At 37.2% G+C, this 18,817-nt stretch overlaps 1 protein-coding gene across 1 annotated transcript in view; it reads right to left on the reverse strand.

The window, feature by feature from the left end:
• Positions 1 to 1,269: 1,269 nt before the first annotated feature.
• The window catches only part of LOC124723153 (bromodomain adjacent to zinc finger domain protein 2B-like), a 302,554-nt gene continuing 285,006 nt past the window's right edge, over positions 1,270 to 18,817 (reverse strand). Inside the window, exons 32-33 of the mRNA XM_047248344.1 lie at positions 18,256 to 18,558; positions 1,270 to 5,444 (exon numbers count right to left, since the gene is read on the reverse strand). Of these exons, the coding sequence (XP_047104300.1) occupies positions 5,264 to 5,444; positions 18,256 to 18,558 (484 nt within the window). The 3' untranslated portion in view covers positions 1,270 to 5,263. The remainder of the gene's footprint in view (positions 5,445 to 18,255; positions 18,559 to 18,817) is intronic.

The raw sequence follows: 18,817 nt of genomic DNA on the forward strand, positions 1-18,817 counted from the left end.
ATAGTGTTCATATTTTGTTTGCAAGATTTAATTTGTCACTGTCAGACTCTTTTGAATTGCATATACCATTCTGTTATCATTATTATTAATATTATGCTTCTCTTGTACCTGGTTAAACATTTTAGAATTCAGAAAAACTGATTCAGTAGCTGACAATGACTATTGCATTACTGTCCATAAATTTTGACAATTATTTTGCAAATTGCACATCAGTTCCATATTCTGAATTTCTTGCATATTACTGTTGTATTATTGACATACTTGCATATCCCTAATCTACCCCAGCTGTCCAACCAAGGAAAGAAGACCTACAGATTAACATGGAATCTGAATCATGTTGTATTCCTGTTAACTCCTCACATTAGTGAGATGTGAAGGTAGATTAAAGGCAGACTGAAAATTTCTATCATCCAGTTGGGACCCGATCCTACAACCTCTCGGATCCCCGTCATGCACTTTACTGTTACATCAATGAGCCTGACTACTGACTAGAGTGCATCGTATCTGCATGATAATCAGAAACATAAAACACTACAGTCACAAAAAAAGTAATTGTTCTGTCATCATAATTATTCCCCCCGTGACAAACAACTCATTATTTGATCTGTATTCCAGCTGATAAGTCCCTCTCTCTTTCTCCCCCCCCCCCCCCCCCCTTCTCTCTTTCTCTCTCTTTCCTCTCCCCTTTCCACTCCTTCTTGGTACATTTTTTTGGGCACAACCATTTGAGTGTAGTAAGCTATAACATAGGGTTACCTACATGTAAACACTGATAAATATGGCAATGGAAAGTCCTGGTAGAATGTGAATAACTTAGGAGTAAAGGTAATAACTCGTTGAATAGTGGAGGATTCGTCATAAAGCACATAAACAAGAGGGAGCACATCATTAGTTTTTGGACAAATCCTTTTAAGTATGTGTCTATGTGAATACGGATTTGTCCAGAAACTGGCAAAGTTCTTAGCCTTGTTAATGTGCCTTTAATGACTCACACATCTACTATTCAGTGAACTGTTACCTTGCGTTCTAATTATTATGAAAATGGGATCCAAAGGTTTCAAAACCAACGGATATGGTTCTAGAACTGACTGAAAAGCATAACAACAGTTTATATCTTATGTTCCACTTAATTCAGTAGAATTAAATATTACCTCTTCTGTGTAAACCAGAATATCATCTATATGGTTCCTATCAATAGCTTTATCTTACTTCAGAGTAATTTTGTTCAGGGTCAGAAACACAAAGTGGCTGTTTGACGAATCAGCAATGTTTACACATAATTAATCATCTTTAATAAATCATTTTGAAAATCATTTCATATATTAACATTTACACTTTTCAGTTCAGGAGTCAACATTTCATCTGCAGATATTTATCCCATTTTCCTCATGTACTCTCACATAAGTAAATATATTAAATATTTCACACACAATATTATTCTTAAATGACTCTTCCATTACAGACTTGATGTAGAATGGCAGGTAATCAGATGCAGGTTGTCTGGTACAAGGTTACAGGGAAATATAACAATTAACGGCTATAGGTGTTCTACTTAAAAAAAAAAGTGGGATCTACCTTAGCAGAAATTATAAAACACCAAAAAATAAATATTTACAACTTCTTTTTTGTCACAAGTTAAATGCCCATAAGTATCTCATTAGAAAAAAATTATTTCACTTCATACAGTCTATTTGGCAATTTATATTCACATATATATATATATATATTATATATTCTTTTTTCTTTTAATCAACACTTTCTGAGTTCCTGTCACAACAGTGACAATATCCACATTATCACTGAATACCAGGCAGCACAGTAGAAGTTCTGTGCAAAAGGTGTTTGTAGGCACACTGCATTTTGGTTTATAAAACTCATTCATCTAACTTGTTCTTACAAAATAAGAGAAATGAAATTGGGAGTAAATTCTTCTTCCTGAGAACTTCAACTGAAAATTTAATGTAAAGAAACCATCTACAATGAAAACAAAACAGTAGTACAAAAATCACAAGTTCTCATGAACTCTCAGCTGTGGCATCATTTCAACTCAACATTTCAAAGCACAATTTCACAATCTGTGATTGTTTTCCTTAAATTTGGAAAATAAAATACTACATACTTAAAAGCTTATAGCACCACTCCCTAAATTTCAGTTGTACTTGTGGATGGACAAAGTGCTTTGAGATTATCATGTGTAACCTCGAGAGCAAGGACGTGGTAGTAAATTTTGATGTGCCCCTATAAAACCAAGAAGTTTTTTTTTTTACATGATTACTGTCAAAATAATGTGCACTAAAAAGATATAATAGTCTCCAGTCACTGAAAATGAAAAATCCATCTGTCTGTGATTTATTTTCATGAATACTCCAGTGTATATCCACAAGGAAAAATTTATCCATTGCCAAATTACTTCAGTGAAATCTCCATTGTTGAAATGATTTGGTATTGAAACTAATACATGGTAGGTATTTACCGTAACTGTTGCTTCACTAAACCTCAAGTAAGTACCACAGTTAGAACAAAAAACTTTTTCCTTTCATTGCAATTGAAAGTGATGCACAAACTTCTTACTGCCTCATATATCTGCCATTAAACCTACATAAAGTATTAATAATGGCCTTTAAAATCAAATTTCTAACACTACTCATTACAGTACAAGCAGAGAATATCTCATCTCAGTTTACATGTACAGTCCCCAACAACAGTAAATAACTATCTGATGGTAAAGTGTTCCTTCTGGTAAGGCAAAATCATGTATATGAGCCTAGTCATTTATCATGGCTTACATCACGCCTAAAAAGGGGGACTGCTCACAGCATTTAGGTGTTTTGCTGCTAAGTAGTGAACACTGAGACTTTGTTGATACCTGCGGCATTATCAGGTAACAGTATAAGCATGAAAAGGCACAACAAGTACCAAAATAATGGAAACGATGTTCATAATGTTAAAACTAACCACTCATGAATCTGATACTGGATTTTTATGTTTTATTACCTAGCTACATGCCCCTTTCTCTCAAATTGAAAAGGGGCATGTGAATACGATGTATAACAACATCCAGTGCATCAACATTAACCAATCATGGAAGAAATTAAAACAATAGTGTCACACAACAAATTTGTAGCAACAAAATGTGACACATACTGCTCTTAAATTTATTACCCATCATGGTGCCTTTGTTGTGGCAATATGTATTTGGTTAACTGAAAGAAAATTTCAACTTATTCGTCCACTATGCATCGCTAAGGAAAAAACTCCAGATTTCTTTTCTAAGCATTTTTAAGGATATGAAATGTAAAGGAAGCTCAAGTTTCACTCTACAATTTCTTGCAAATTATGCAGATTAATGAAAGAGTGCATCAGTCCTCCCCAGTGTAAGCAGCAGATTTAAAATGAAAATTTTATCAAATGCCGCCCATATGTGAACTCTTGCTATGAACCTTACTTACATAGTATTTTTCTTTTTTTTTACATTTTAAGAAAGGAGTATTAGGTATGAGCCATATTCAATATATTTTACACAAGTACGGCATAAAGTCACAGAGATAGAAAAATAAGCACACCTGCATCAATCCAGATTCCGTCCAGCTGTACAAAAATCTCAGTAAATTCAACCTTCAACATGAAAAATTAAATGTATGTATAACAATGTAACACACTGTAACAGATGTGACATAACAGCAGCTACATAACATCAATGTCTATATACATTTACAATTTAACAATAGCATGCTACTTTTCCATACATCCACAAGGTAGAAGTGTTTTATGTTACCAGCATTTCCTTGCTCTACAATAACTGCTTCATTGCCAGAACTAATATGGAGCAGTACATAAAACTAATACTGTAGTGAACTTCAATATATTTTGAAATTGTACTGGCTTTACATTGCTTTATTTTCAATGGGAAAATAGGATTCTGCAAGCAGACACATCTCACTTCACAACATATAACTGCTGAGGTTCTTCATTTAAGACAGTCATAAATGAAATTCTGTATACATAGCTTCCATTTCTGAATTAAATGTAACAGTAATGAGCAAAAAGCAGTCACAAAATAAAGTGACATATATTCGTAACAGCCACACAAAATTCTGTTGCTAAAGACTTCTACAAATAATTATGAAATTGTACTTTGAAATAATATTTTATATACACATTTTACTGCAAGTGTGTTGGATCACTAGTTACATCTCAAGGGAATGCAGAGAGGTATCAATGAACAACAATTTATACCCAGACTTTCTGTGTTCATAAGTGTATAATCTTTCAGCAAACTAAGATAACAGAAAATATAGATTCTATGAATAAAGGTTTCTTGGATGATACTGAACTAAAAAGAATGAGTTTTTGTTTCTGCAACTATGAAATAAATCAGAACTGTCATGGACATATGCAGTTACTTCAATGATTTGATAAAATGAAATATTTACACAAAAAGTAATAAATTATCAATTATTTTACAAATTAAAAACAACACAGGGACTCGCATATCTACAATGACTGTTTTTACATGTAGAATATATTTTACTTCATTATGATGCTTCACTGGAATGGTTATGCTGAAGACAACAAAGCAGTTTTAACAGGAATCTCACATTTAGCATTTAAATTTTGGAATCCTTCTAACAAAAGAGTAAATACAAAATATATATTCATATATATACGCACCTTAAAACAAGTTAAACATTTATGGGCAAACATTTTTGTCTGCCTATCACATATGGCAGATGTAGAATTATTAAACCTAAAACTGGGAAATTAAGCAGGTATACGAGACGCATATCAGTCACCAGAAAAATACTTAATGTAATGAGTCAAAATATACTCTGCACATCGATATGGCCATTCACATTGTCTTTTTCACTCTTGATTCACACTTCGTATTTAAAAAAGTATTTAAAAATGTTTTACTTAAACACACTAGTGCACTGAATTACAAGTCCACCAAGCATTTCTAATTTCAGAAAACTATCAACTGAATAAATAATTCAATTAATATTACAGTAGCATTTCACTACAACAGATTTAAATATTACATCAGAATTTAAAAAAAATGACTAATTGTATCTTGCAGAACACTGCTGGCAGAAGTGTGACTTAATAAAAAGGTTGTTCGTGTATTTTTTCGCCAGATCACAGAAAATACCTTGTATTCCTTCAAGTTAAAGACACAGTAACACGAGAACCGGGTCTGCACATTAAAACAGTATAACACACACGCACACACATTTCATTTTCACATTAGTACAGGGCTTTAAATTTATGTTGAAGTAGTAGTGCTCGGTTTTTGATGGTTTCCATTCAGTTCACTCCACCGGGTCTCAAAAAATGAACGCATACTGTGACCAGCTTTTCCAACAGGAGAATCATCTTCATTGAATGTTTCACAGTTGTTAAAAATGAGCCTCACATCTGCACAAAATTCTTCACGAGATTTGTACCTGCAAAATTAATAATACATGAGTTTGACTTTCATACAATTCCTAACACAACGAAAATTGGAAAATTGACATCACTGCAAATCATGGCCCCACAACCACAATGAAAAGCTTAATATTCACTATAGTACAAATACCTGAAAAGAAAAATGAGCCACCACAGTAACAACACAAGTTGTAATTCAGCTCACTCTACTGGAATTACAATAGTCTAGTATCAACTGAAACACTAATTGTTATTTCAGTATGTCATGATTACTTACACTTTCTGTGGAATCATATGTGCATGTGTATGCTTGATCTAAATTTTCTACTTGCTACTTCCTCTCTCTCTCAAACTAATAGTTCAGAAAGCTAATGGTAGTTTCCTCTATTTTTATGTATGCTTATCAGCAGTATAAACAATTTTGCTTCCTGAAGGTAAGTGCTGATCAGCAATTCTCTCTCATAATTTTACTGTTCCCTCAAGTGCAAGTGATGTTTCTTGTACTTCAGGGCATTTTATTTCATCAGTGTGTATAAGGGCTAGGGTAGGGGGTGAAGTTACATGCACACACAGGTTCTTATTATGCATCCATTTTGAAATTTCTACACAAGTATTTATGTATATTTAAAATTGTATCTAAATGCATTATGAATATGTGCCCAGTACAAAATCTGTAAATCATATTCAGTATGACATCAAGAGAAGAAGAGGCCAATGCTAAATAGAATCACTGCTACTGATGACATGTACTTATGAACCAATGCTGAAAAAGTTGACAGAATGGAATTACACAGGATTACCAACATACTAGAAAGTTTCATCATCATAATCATCTGCTATAGTTACTATAGTCTTTTGGGCATGCAATGACTGGGATGCATTATGGTTTTATTAAGTTCCACATTGTCATACTGTGACAGAGAGAACTACTCTCAGATTCTACACACACATTCCTGCAGCAACAGTCACACTGAATATCCTGCAATACTGTCCACACAGAAACTCTACATGACAAATCAACAGCACATAAAATATAGAGTGTCATTTACTTTTTATCGGTGTTGACTATGGGTAGTTCTAGAGTACCACTCCCAGTCTCCAGGGTCTGCACTATGCAATTTTCATTTGACACCAAAACTGGCAAAACAGTGCAGTGTTAGGTCCAGCCTTTTGTGAATAACAGGGTACAGATACTGTGTACTCAAATCATGTGAGCAAGCAAGACTTGATGAATACTTTAAAGGGCGTTATTGTGTTCTATAGTGTATTTATTGACCAATATTTTTATTATCAGTGTTTATGTCTGTTCAGGTGTGACTGTGGAGTAAAGGTTTGGTACTACAAGTGCAGTAACGTGTTGTTTTCTTTAACTCTTGATTATAAATAACCGTCATACCACCTTAGCAAAAGGAACATCGCTTGGTTGTCAACTACATTTCATGTCAATGCATATTTTCAAATCTTTGTTTTGTACTATTTCTGCTGGATACACGACATTTACCGTGTTTACACTAAATCTAAAAATTCATGTTAAAAATAAAAATGAAAGTATGGATACCTAGTAGTCAGCACTGAGTTTATACATGTATAAATTTCTCAGCACTTTGTCACACAGGTAAAAGGGTGTCTATCTTTTCAACAATTACTTACATTTCTCCTAGGGTTTTTCATCATTAATAACCATATGAAGAACTGGAGAGACACAGGGCAATTAGTTTAGCAGATGGAACACTTTGATTACACTAGCTGTCTGAGTGAGAGTTATATGCAGGGTGGAGGTAACATGACGCCTCAGTAGATTTGATCACAATGAGATTATCATTTTTAGGCTCATGAGAACTCCATCTCCAAAGTTGTGCAAGCATTGAATTTTTATGGACAACCATGTCGATGATCTACCTAGACTGCCTTGATTCAATAAACTGTCAGTAAGAAATAACTGTCAAGAGTTCCAATAAGCTAGCATCAACAACAAATTGGCAGGCCATGGGGTAGCTGTTAGTGATCAGTTCCATTGCAAAGTACAACACATTAACACTAATGTTATGTCCTCACAGTATGTACAAAAGCCACTATCACACACCTCTGATAACTGAGTGCCACAGAGCACACAGACCAACTCCTGCACAGGAACACAACCAATGGATATTTGAAGCAAGAGGAAAGGCATTTCAACTGACAAATCACAATTTAAGTTGACACAAGTAAACCAGAAGCACATCAGATGGCAAAATTTGATTTGCAAGCTGTCTACAGTTCAGTTCCCTAGTTGTAGCTTCATACAGAGACTATTATATGGGATGATATAGTGCCACTGGTACATATGTCATAAACACTGATCAAGGGCATCATTTTGTTCACTCACAGCACCATGATAGGCACAATGCAACACAACAACCCACCCCATATCTATTTATATCACTGTAATTTAATGAACAGTCCACAGACACTTAAGTAAACATCCAGTGCTGCATCTATGGCATAGCCAACTACCTCTGCAACCAGACATACATCTGTGACTGGCAACTTGACAGCTCCAGTCATCCAGCATAAGTGCTGGCAAACCAGTACCTGCTGGTGCGTGCACTAGGTGTATGTAAACTTTCTGGACAATGACCAAAACATGGTCGCTTTTTGTACATTTTACCTCCTGCAGCTGCAACATCAGACACCAGTGTCACCACCAGCAGCAGCACTGCAACGACTGTAGCATGGCAATCAAGTTGTGCTCCATGCAAAAATCCTTTCACTTGCCTATTTAAAATACCACTCAACGACTAGCTCAGCATTCACTCAGTGTCCATTCTGAGCTCTATGCTGGCAGCACCCAGCTGCATCAGCCAGAGTTCATGGTGATCCTTCAAAGCCCATGCTCCAGCCTTTATGCTCTTCGCACTCAGTAGCTCATTCTATGCATCACACGTGGAACATCTTCTGTTAGCCATTCTGTGTTGAACCATACAACAGCCAGCACTTGTGGACTTGAACAGTTATTTGTCAAACGTTATCTCTTTCTGTGACTCACTAAAAAACTGTGGTTACTTGCCAAGTGTTGTCTCTTATTGTAGCTCACTAAAGAACGGGACAGTTACTTGCCAAGTGTTATCTGTTCTTTAGTGAAGTTGTCATCAACAAAATCAGTTCTTAGCTTACTTGGAAGCCAGTCTCTCTTCATGCACCATACACCAGTCACAACAGAATGTTTGTGCTTGGCTAAGGTTCTAGTTGGCAATTATGACTGAGGTTGTGATTACTGGGTACACAGTTATTTGTAATAATACTATAAATACTACAGGACTGGTGATGAGGGCAAAACTTTTCTACAATGCTTTTATTCCAAAACAAATTAGCAATAAGGATAAAACTCCTCTGCAATATCCTCCTTTCAACAGATCTGGCAATTTCTATCACTGACAACAAGTTCCCATGATTGCAGCATTACATTTTCATCATTGGCAATAAAGTTTCACTTCACAACATACATTTCTGTCATTGGGAACAAAGATTCCATCTTTGCGACATTGCATTTCCATTATTGGTGTCACTACATTCCTGTCTTTGGTGATGTTCCATGTTTGCCATGTTCCATTCTCTGTTGTTAGCAACGAGATTTTCAGATAGTTTGGACAAATCCTTGTACTGCTCTCCACGTGTATGGTACTTTTTTTCTCAATACACCCCAACATGGCATACTTCTACCTGGTTTTCTTGCACCCATGCAACAGAATGCCTTTCTGGTGCCTCTGCTTGGTCATCTCTCTGGGACTCCTGAAGCTGGTGGCTCCATGTGTAGTCACACAGTCAGGCACTGGATAGCATCACTGCAGCACCAGGGGTGCCTAGCAGCTGTCCCCAGTGTGCCTCCAGGGTCAAATACCTGCATATGGCACCACAACACACCAGAGAGATTATCTCTGCTTTTGGGCAAGCATCTTAAGTGGTAAGATTGGCAGTTTTACTTGTGAAATGAAGGCAGAGCTCACCATCTGTAGCATCATCGATGCAACTGATTGCGAACCATTGGCACAAAGCCAAATGGAGGGTCTGAATCAGAGGTCCAGATGGTTCTGAAACTGCATAAGCTGCAGAATCCTTGACTTGCATCACAGGGTAGTGTATCAGGTCCCATTGCAGAAGTCAGGAGTCTCTCAATGCAGGGTGTGGCTGAGATCTGTAGAATGGACTGGATGGTTCTTTATGTTAGAGGGTCTTGGAAATTACAGAAAGGGCATTAGTCTAAAAGGGTGCAGGGCAAACACAGGATGGGGGTAGACCCAGCAGAGGTTGCTATTGTAGCTGTAAATTGTCGTGTCTGGAAAGGACCAGAGCTCCAAGTGCTAACAGAAATATCTGAAGCTCAAATTGTTATAGGTACAGAAAGCTGACTAAAACTGGAGATACATTAAGTCAAAATTTTTGCAGAGGAACTAATGGTGTTCAGGAAGGTAAATTAAATAATATTGGTGGTGGAGGGGTTACTGCTGTTAAACGTAGTTTACCACGTAGTGAAATTGATATAGATAGTTCCTGCAATTCAGTATTGGTCAAGGTTATACTTGCCAACTGAAATAAATTAATAACCAATTTTACTGAAACCCTCCCCCCCTCCAACCAAATTCATGCGATTCAGTTGCTGTGCAGTTCAACGGAAGTTTGCACTCAATTCAAGTGGGTACCCCCTCTCATAGTATCATAGCTGGTGGTGACTTCAATCTACCCCCAATGTGTTGGCGAAAATACATCTTCAAAGCCAGTGGCAGCCATAAAATATAGTCCAAAATTGTATGGCTTTCTCTGAAAAACTATTTTGAGCAATTAGCTCATGAGCCCACTCAAAGTGTAAATGGTAGTGAAAACATACCTCACCTCTTAGCAACAAACAATCCTGAGCAAATAGAGGGCATCATTACAGATGCAAGGATTTGTGTCCACATGGTAGCTGAAGCAAGACTGAAAGCAGATAAAATTTCACTGGAACCTTCCTAAGAGACAGTCTCCACTTATTCCAAACTGCACGTGTATAGACCAGATGTGGCTCAAATTCAGAGAAACAGATAAATAGCAGTTGAGAGATATATATCACATTAATTAATGAGAGATGGTCCTCATCCCCCACAGGGCACAAAACAGGTCAGAACACTGCTGTGGAAGCAATGTACAAAGCACGTCTAGTTTAAAAGAATACAAAATCTCCAAGATTGTCAATGTTTTACTGAAGCTCAAAATTTAGCACAGGCTTCAATGCGAGAGACTTTACGCAACAGAATGCTATCTCAAAATCTGGCAGAAAATCCAAAAAGATATTGGTCATATGTAAAGTACACCAGTGACAAGACAATCAACACCTTCACTGTATGACAGGAATGGTAACGTTACTGATGACAGTGCCACTAAGTCAGAGTTACAAAACACTGTTTTCCAAAATTCCTTCACCAAAGAAGTTGAAGTACATGTTCCAGAATTCAAATTAAGAACAGCTGCCAATGTGGGTAGCTTAGAAGGGTATATCCTCACTGTAGTAAAGCAGCTTAAATAACTTAATAAATTAAGTCCTCCAGTCCAAATTGTATATCATTTAGGTTCCTTTCAGCATACTTAACAATCATATACAACCACTCGTTTGTTGAAAGATAGGAACCTAAACACTGGGAAGTCGCACAGGTCACACCAATACCCAAGAAAGGGCATAAGAATTAGCCACTGAATTAAAGACTCATATCACTAACACTGATTTGCAGTAGGTTAGCAACCATATTTGCCTGAATATAAGACAACCCTGAATATAAGATGCCCCCCTTTTTTTAGAGGCACCTTGAGAGAAATGTATTTTTAACATATTCTGACTAATTAAAATTACAAACTATTTTATTGACAAAAAGCATCTGCCAAAAAAGTTAGCTTTACCTATTCTAAACTTATGATATTTATTGACTGTCTACATTTTGATAATATTAGGAAAAATAAAACAAACGAAAAGAAATTGTTTACCTTAATTTTTGGACCATTTCCTTAGCTACCTTTTTTGCTTACTGATCCTGTAGTCTGTGGTACCACTATTTTTAATCACCACCACCACCACCACCACCACCACCACCACCACCAACAACAACAACAACAACAACATCCTAATAACACAGCTAGGAAATTTATATCTTCATTGTCACAAATATTTGTCAACTTCTTCCGAATATGTTGCCACTTATAAGTTTGTCATTACGGTGGGACCTAAGAACACAACTGTTTTTTTCTGAATACATATCAGATTTTGCTTCTCCACTGATGTGGAAATGCCACAATATCTCATGCTTCCAAACATGTCACCTGCCTACCACTCCTCATTGGCTGTGTAGAACTAACTGACACATACCCTTTCATTCACATCATTCCACAATGAGCATTAACACTGCAGCAAGAAACTCATTAGTATGCCACTGGCTCCTATCTCGAGTTTTACAATCACACGGAAATGAATACTATTGTTGAGCATATGTCCAACTTTAAAGTCAGTTTGATTCTGACTACAATTGGACTCAGGCAAACTGCAGTTCACATGTGGTAGATGTTCATAAAAATCCAAAGAATGTGGTATAGATTCCTATAGTCAGCAACATGACAAAATTTGCTGCTCGCTCACCGCTCCTCTCCCTGCAATCATCATAGCTCTAAGCCAAGCTAGTGTCACCTTCCCCTTCCAAACCTTCCATAGTGGTGGGCTTGAGCAACTGTGAAAAGCAGTCTGCAATATCTTCTAGTGTGCAAGTCATGTTTAAAAACACCATAAATAAAAGATCACAATTCTAATTGAGTCCCATTCTCAAACTTTCACTCATCCTGTGATCTAGTGAGATCTGTTGGTAATATCTCCACAATGGGTCTTGCCATGGCAATTTGTTCTCACAATAACAGTTACAGGCAATTTAATATGGTTTATTTCTTTTGCTAGACATTTCATTCTGAACTACTTTTCCTTCTTGTTTCATCTGAATTTTACCATCATGTTCTAAAGCTGATTAAAAGCTGTTAACATTTTTATCTTGTTTTCTAATATGTGAACAGTGACTGAATTTCTCATTTGCAATCCACATAGTAAATCATTGCAGTCTCTCACAACTAAATAATATGTGGGTCTGGCTTCTGAATCAACTAATGTTTTTTGCAGGACAGCATTTTTGTTTTTGAATGTTACCTTTACTAAAGAAGCAGAATTAATGTTTGTATATGGTATCCATATGTACGAGAATTTTTTATTGCAAACATGCTTAAATACCAAAGTTTGTAAGATGATAGAATTTAATGCCATTTCCTCCCGTGTTTCACAAAACTGTCAAATTTTAATCAGAGTAATAGACTTGTTGTGGCTAGTTCATAGTTTCTCGCATATCTTTTGCACTAATGCCATGCAAGTCAATGTCAGTAATTGTTTGAGCAGTGTTGATACTGCATCAAGCGCTTTGGCATACTGGAAATCTCAAGCCTGTTGGGACATGAGTATCATTAAATTCTCCTCCAAATTCTTCAAAATAAATCTGGATGTCGCCTCAACAGCCAAAGCTTCATCTCTAAATGTAAGACAACCCCAATATATGAAGACTATCCCTATAAACTCTGCTAAACAACATAAAAATGCTGACCTCAGCAGTATTAGTTTATAATTTGCAAATATAAGACACCTGTATGTTTCACACGATGAGTTTGGAAAAAAATAATGTCATCTTATAATCTAGTGAATATGGGTATCTCTAAGAAAATGATTTATTGACAAATAATCAGCTCAAATTCAGAAAATATCATTCTTGTGAAACACAACGAGCTCTTTATTCACATGAAGTAATGAGTGCTATCAACAGGGGATCTCAAATGGATTCCATATTTTTAGATGCCCAGAAGGCTTTTGACACAATTCCTCACAAGGAACTTATAATCAAACTACATGCTTATGGAATATCATCTCAGTTTTGCAACTGGATCCATGATTTCCTGTCATAAAGGTCACAGTTCTTAGTAACTGATGGAAAGTCACTGAGTCAAACAGATGTGATAACTGGTGTTCTCCAACGAATTGTTATAGGTCCTCTACTGTTCCTAATCTATATGAATGATTTAGGAGAAAATCTGAGCACCCCTCTTAGACTGTTTTCAGGTGATGCTGTTATTTTGAGTTGCAAAATGATTTAAATAAGATTTCTGTATGATGCGAAAAGTGCCAGTCGACTGTAAATAATGAAAAGTGTGAAGTCATTCATTCACATGAGTAGTGAAAGGAATCTGCTAAATTTTGGTTACACAATAAATCACACATATATAAAGGTTGTAAATTGAAGTAAATACTTAAGGATGAAAATTGTAAATCACTTAAACTGGATCTATCACACAGATAATGCTGTGGAGAAAGGTAAGCAAAGACTGCAGTTTATTGGTAGAATGCTTACAAGATGCCACAGGTCTCCTAAAGAGACTGCCTACACTACACTGATCTGTTGTCTTCTGAAGCACTACCTTCCGGTATGGGATATACATCAGATAATATTGACAGAGGGCATTGAAAAAGTCCAAAGATCAGCAGCTTGTTTTGCATTATCGTGAAATAGGGGTGAGTGTGTCACAGATATGATGTGCAAGCAGGTGGGTCATTAAAACAAATGTGTTTTTCATTGTGCCAGGGTCTTTTTTACAAAATTTCAATCACCAGCTTTCTCCTCTGATTACAAAAATAGTCTGTTAGGGCCCACTTGCATAGGGAGAAATGCTCATTTAATAAAATAAAATAAATCAGAGTTCACACAAAAACATTTAAGAGTTCATTTTTCTGGGGCTATTTGAGAGTGCAACGGTAGAGAAATAGCTTGAAGATGGTCCAATGAACCCTCTACCAGGCACTTAATTGTGAACTGCATTGTAGTCATGCAGATGTACTACAGGGTGACTAACTATGGTATTTTCATCAGACACTCTCATGTGGCACCCCTTGTTCTGGTTGTCTTGCAAACATTTAACAGAATGCCTCATTTGACACCATCTCACAACCTCACAGCCCATACGCTGGAGTCAGGGTTGTAGCCACCATACGTTCCCCACACCCTGGGACATCCTCTATGTCAAACCAGGGGAGGCACCTCTACCACATAGATTCCTATCAACAGTGCTTTCCAGCATTGCGTGACATTGCCATCCTTCCCCAAGATGGGTAGTCGGAGGGTGGGGGGAGGGGGGCAGGCAAGTTCTGCTGCCAAGAGTGAACCAGCCACCATGTACTAGCACCACGACAAGCACCTTGACGCACCAGCCCCATGACACAATGCACTGACACTAAAATGACTCCTCCATCTCTTTTCCGAAGAGGGAAGGGGATGAACAATCTACAGCTGTTATTGAGATGGCTCTGCCATCACATTCCAAAGGTGGAAGGGAGGGCACATCTGTGGCAGTTCGCTGACTACTTCTCAAATCAGATGTCCGTCTGTTACTGGTGTATCAACAGGCTCCAGTAGCCTAACCTACATGCCGGCAAGCCAGTACTGACTGGTACATGCACCACATGTATGGGAACTTCCTGCACAATGGCTAGAATATGCTGGCTTATTGTCCACATTCTCTTCTGCAGCCACCACACAATGCACCAGTCTCACAACCAGCAGAGAAAGCCACTATGACCATAATGCTGCAATAAAGTCACATGCTACTCACAGAATTCCTTCTGCCTGCCTATTTAAAACATCACTCAATGACTAGTTCCACATTTGCTCAGCATCTACTCTGGGATCTATGGCAGCCATGCCCAGTGGCATCAGTCAGAACACATGCTTTTCCTTCCCACCATCCCTCAACATACTCTCCAGGCTTTATACCAGCTGTGCCCACCCCACTGTGTACCATGGCTTGTGGATTTCAACAGAGTTACTTTCCAAGTGTTATCTATTTTTGTAACTCACTAAAGAGCAGTGGTTATGTGCTGGGTGTTGTCTCTTCTCGTAACTGACTAAGGAACTGTGGAGTGTTTACTATGTTGTCATCAATGAAATTTGTTCTTTGTCTATTGGGAGCCACTATGTCTTCAAGCACCACACATTGGTCGAAACAAAATGTTCACGCTCCGTGAGAGTTTCATTTGCTGATTAGGACTGGAGTTATGTCACTGCTATTATGATTGCTGAGTACATGGTTATTTGTAGTAAGACTATAGTACAACATCTAAAAACTAAACCCCACCTGAATAGGCCATGAAGGCCCAACAGTATTGACCACCAACCATATTATCCTCAGCCCACAGGCATCACTGGATGCGGATATGGAGGGGCACAAGTGCAACATCTGGTCCACAAAATCATATGATTTCAGTTCTAACGAGTACTTCTGGTCATGTTGTGGAGCTTCCTCCAGCCACTCTCTGAATTATGGACAGTTGCTGAGCAAGAATGGATCAGAATGGCTCTCAATAATTTAGCATCTTGCAGAGTTCGTGCCACAATGATGCTTCTGTTAGCATGATGAACAATCTGCTAAACACTATTAATTCAATTGCTCATTCTTAGGCAACATAAACTAGAAAAAAGAAGGTGAGGATCTTCGCTGAGACAGGGTCCACAGCAGTGATTGATAGGTTAAATGATTTAGTGCTGCCTGCAGCTGTTGTTTTTCCTGAATTGGATGTAGGATTGTACAGTGTCGGTCTTAGACCATTATCATGTATCTACAAACTGGAAGCACCGTACATTCATTGTATTAGCAATCACTTAAGAATTACACATAAAAAAAATTCAGTTTTTACGATACGCCAGGAAAATATAACTTAGTGAACAAAAAATTCATTGATGGCACATTATGCCATAAAGCTCTCTGCTCCTGCATACATTTAATTAGTGTCCACCATATTGGGCTTATGGGTGCAGGTGTCATAATTGTCACAAAATTAGAAGCATTAGCCCTATTAGTATAGGAACATGTCGCTGTTTTAAAAACTACACACATTTCACATCCCATCACACTCAATACACACATTATGGCCGCAAAAGGTTCAATGTGGACATGTGACTACCACATAGCTGTTGCAAAGGTCTTATTCACAAATATACAAAGTCGGTACACTCAATATATATAGATGGTGCACATGAGTGTTATTCGACCATGTAGGCATAAAAGTGGTAAAATAGATAAAATTAAAATAAAGCCAAGGTGTGTAGTTTACCAGTCAAATAATTAAAATGTTAAAAACTGTGTTGTTAAGTTATAAGATGAAAGAAGGCTAAGAAAATAATAAAACTGCCATAGTTTGTTATTATAAAGCTATATGGTCCCCCCTTATCGTGGCCACAAGAGCCTATCACCACGGCAATGACTGTGTGTCCAATAGCCTTGCAACACTGTCACAGAATGGGTGCAAAATTGTCTAGAAATTTCCCATTTCACAGATCTTTTTGTCTATTTACAACTCTACATGACTTGTTCCTTAAAGGTGTATAAATCTCCTCTATCATGTCCATGACTTTACCTTCCTGTACCTTATGCAAGATCTGTAGTGATTCACTAATAGAAGGTACTTTGTGGTTGGAGCTTTTAAGAGAAGAGCAAAGGTGGTGGTTTACCATCACTTATTGTAGTGTGCTCTTTAGACCAGACGCTAACATTCCTTTCCATTTGCCCAATATGAAACTGAGAGTAATCCACATAGTTAATTTTATATATTCCTAACTATGAAAAAGGTTCCTATCTATGTGGCATATGTCTCAATCACCATTCTGTTATTGTTCAAGTAACTTGTTTTCAAGATGTGCCCGCTTACCAATGGGACTAGCATTTCTAATTTTATGACAGTTACGACACCTGCTCTCATAATCGCAATAATGGTGGGTGATGTTTAAATACACACAGGACCAGAGACCCATAGAGCGTAATGTACTCTCAATAATTTTTTTTCTAAAATAGGTTACATTTCCCTAGCATATCCTAAGATTTGACATGTTTTTATGTTTAATGCTTAAATGACTGCTAATACACTGGATGTATGGTGCTTCCTTTTTGTAGATACTTGATAATGGTTTAAGACCAAAATTGTAGAAACGTACAGCCCATAAAGGACAAATGGCAGATACAGACAGTACTAAATCATTTAAATAAAGAAGAAGTTGCTGAAATTGACAAAAATGGTCAAAATAAAAGTATGAGAAACATATGGACAGGCATGGTTTGGAAGGTTACAGAACAATCACCTAAAACCACATGCACATCTAACAGAGAGAAAAAAAAGAAATACATAATACTTAATCCACTACAAACCAAAAACCAATGTACAAAGACCTAAAATTCTGAAAGAAGGACACACACACACACACACACACACACACACACACACACACACACACACAGTCTTCTCTGTCCCACTCTGGTTGGAGCTACAAGCTACAGCCCCCAGTGACAACAGTGCTGCACCTGCAGTCAGACTGGGATGGAGGTGTCTGTGGTCCAGTGTGTGAAAATTGAATAATATCCAACATCCTACTTTTAAATATGCCTCCCTCTATGCAGTGAGTAGCAAACTATCCTAATCACATTTTTGTTATTACAGATTTTCCATTGTTACAGCAGAGAATAAAATTCCAGGGTATATATAGGTACCTGTTGAGCTAGTGTTGCAAAATGTGTTAAGCATGTTCAAGGAACTATTTCTCTCTCCTGTCCTTCATACGCCATTTTTAAATGATAACAAATCAAATCATCAAAAAACACTTTATGTATGAAATAAATGTATAAACTCAGCCAGGAATTAATACTAACTTAACATTAATTCCAAACACATATCCGACATCATAAAGTAGTGCAGTAATTACAACTTACGTTGAATCCTGGAGCTTCCGCTTGATTGTGCTCAAGTCCATTGGATTCTTTATAATTTTTCGATACGTTGGGAACTGTTTAGTGTTCACTGGCAGCAAAAATGGCCATGCCTCATCATGTGCCTCTAAATCCTCAAGCAGGACTCGACATGGATTGAGATCCTTGGCAACCTTTTTACTTGATGAACCACTACTTTTGTCCTTCTTGCTCTGACTTGTTGTATTTTGCGTTGTTTGAGGTGGAGAAGCATTTGGAGCTACAGATGAAGTATCTTCAATCGGTGCAGCTGGAGTTGCTGGTGGACTGTGAAAAACATCAACAAAATTTTATATGAGTTATAAGACATACAATTAGCAACAAAGCATTCATTCAACATATTGCTCATGAAAAGCTTACTATAGAATTTGAAAATAATCAATTTTTGATAATATAACATAACTGGATATATACAAATCTACTCATCAAGTAACAGCAGGAGAACACACATATAAAAAAGATTTTACTTATGCGAGCTTTCGGAGTCCATGGTTCCTTCTTCTGGCAGAAGAGCTGGAGGGGAAGG

The sequence above is a fragment of the Schistocerca piceifrons genome, chromosome X (assembly GCF_021461385.2).
Source record: "Schistocerca piceifrons isolate TAMUIC-IGC-003096 chromosome X, iqSchPice1.1, whole genome shotgun sequence".
NCBI classification, from domain to species: Eukaryota; Metazoa; Arthropoda; class Insecta; order Orthoptera; family Acrididae; genus Schistocerca; species Schistocerca piceifrons.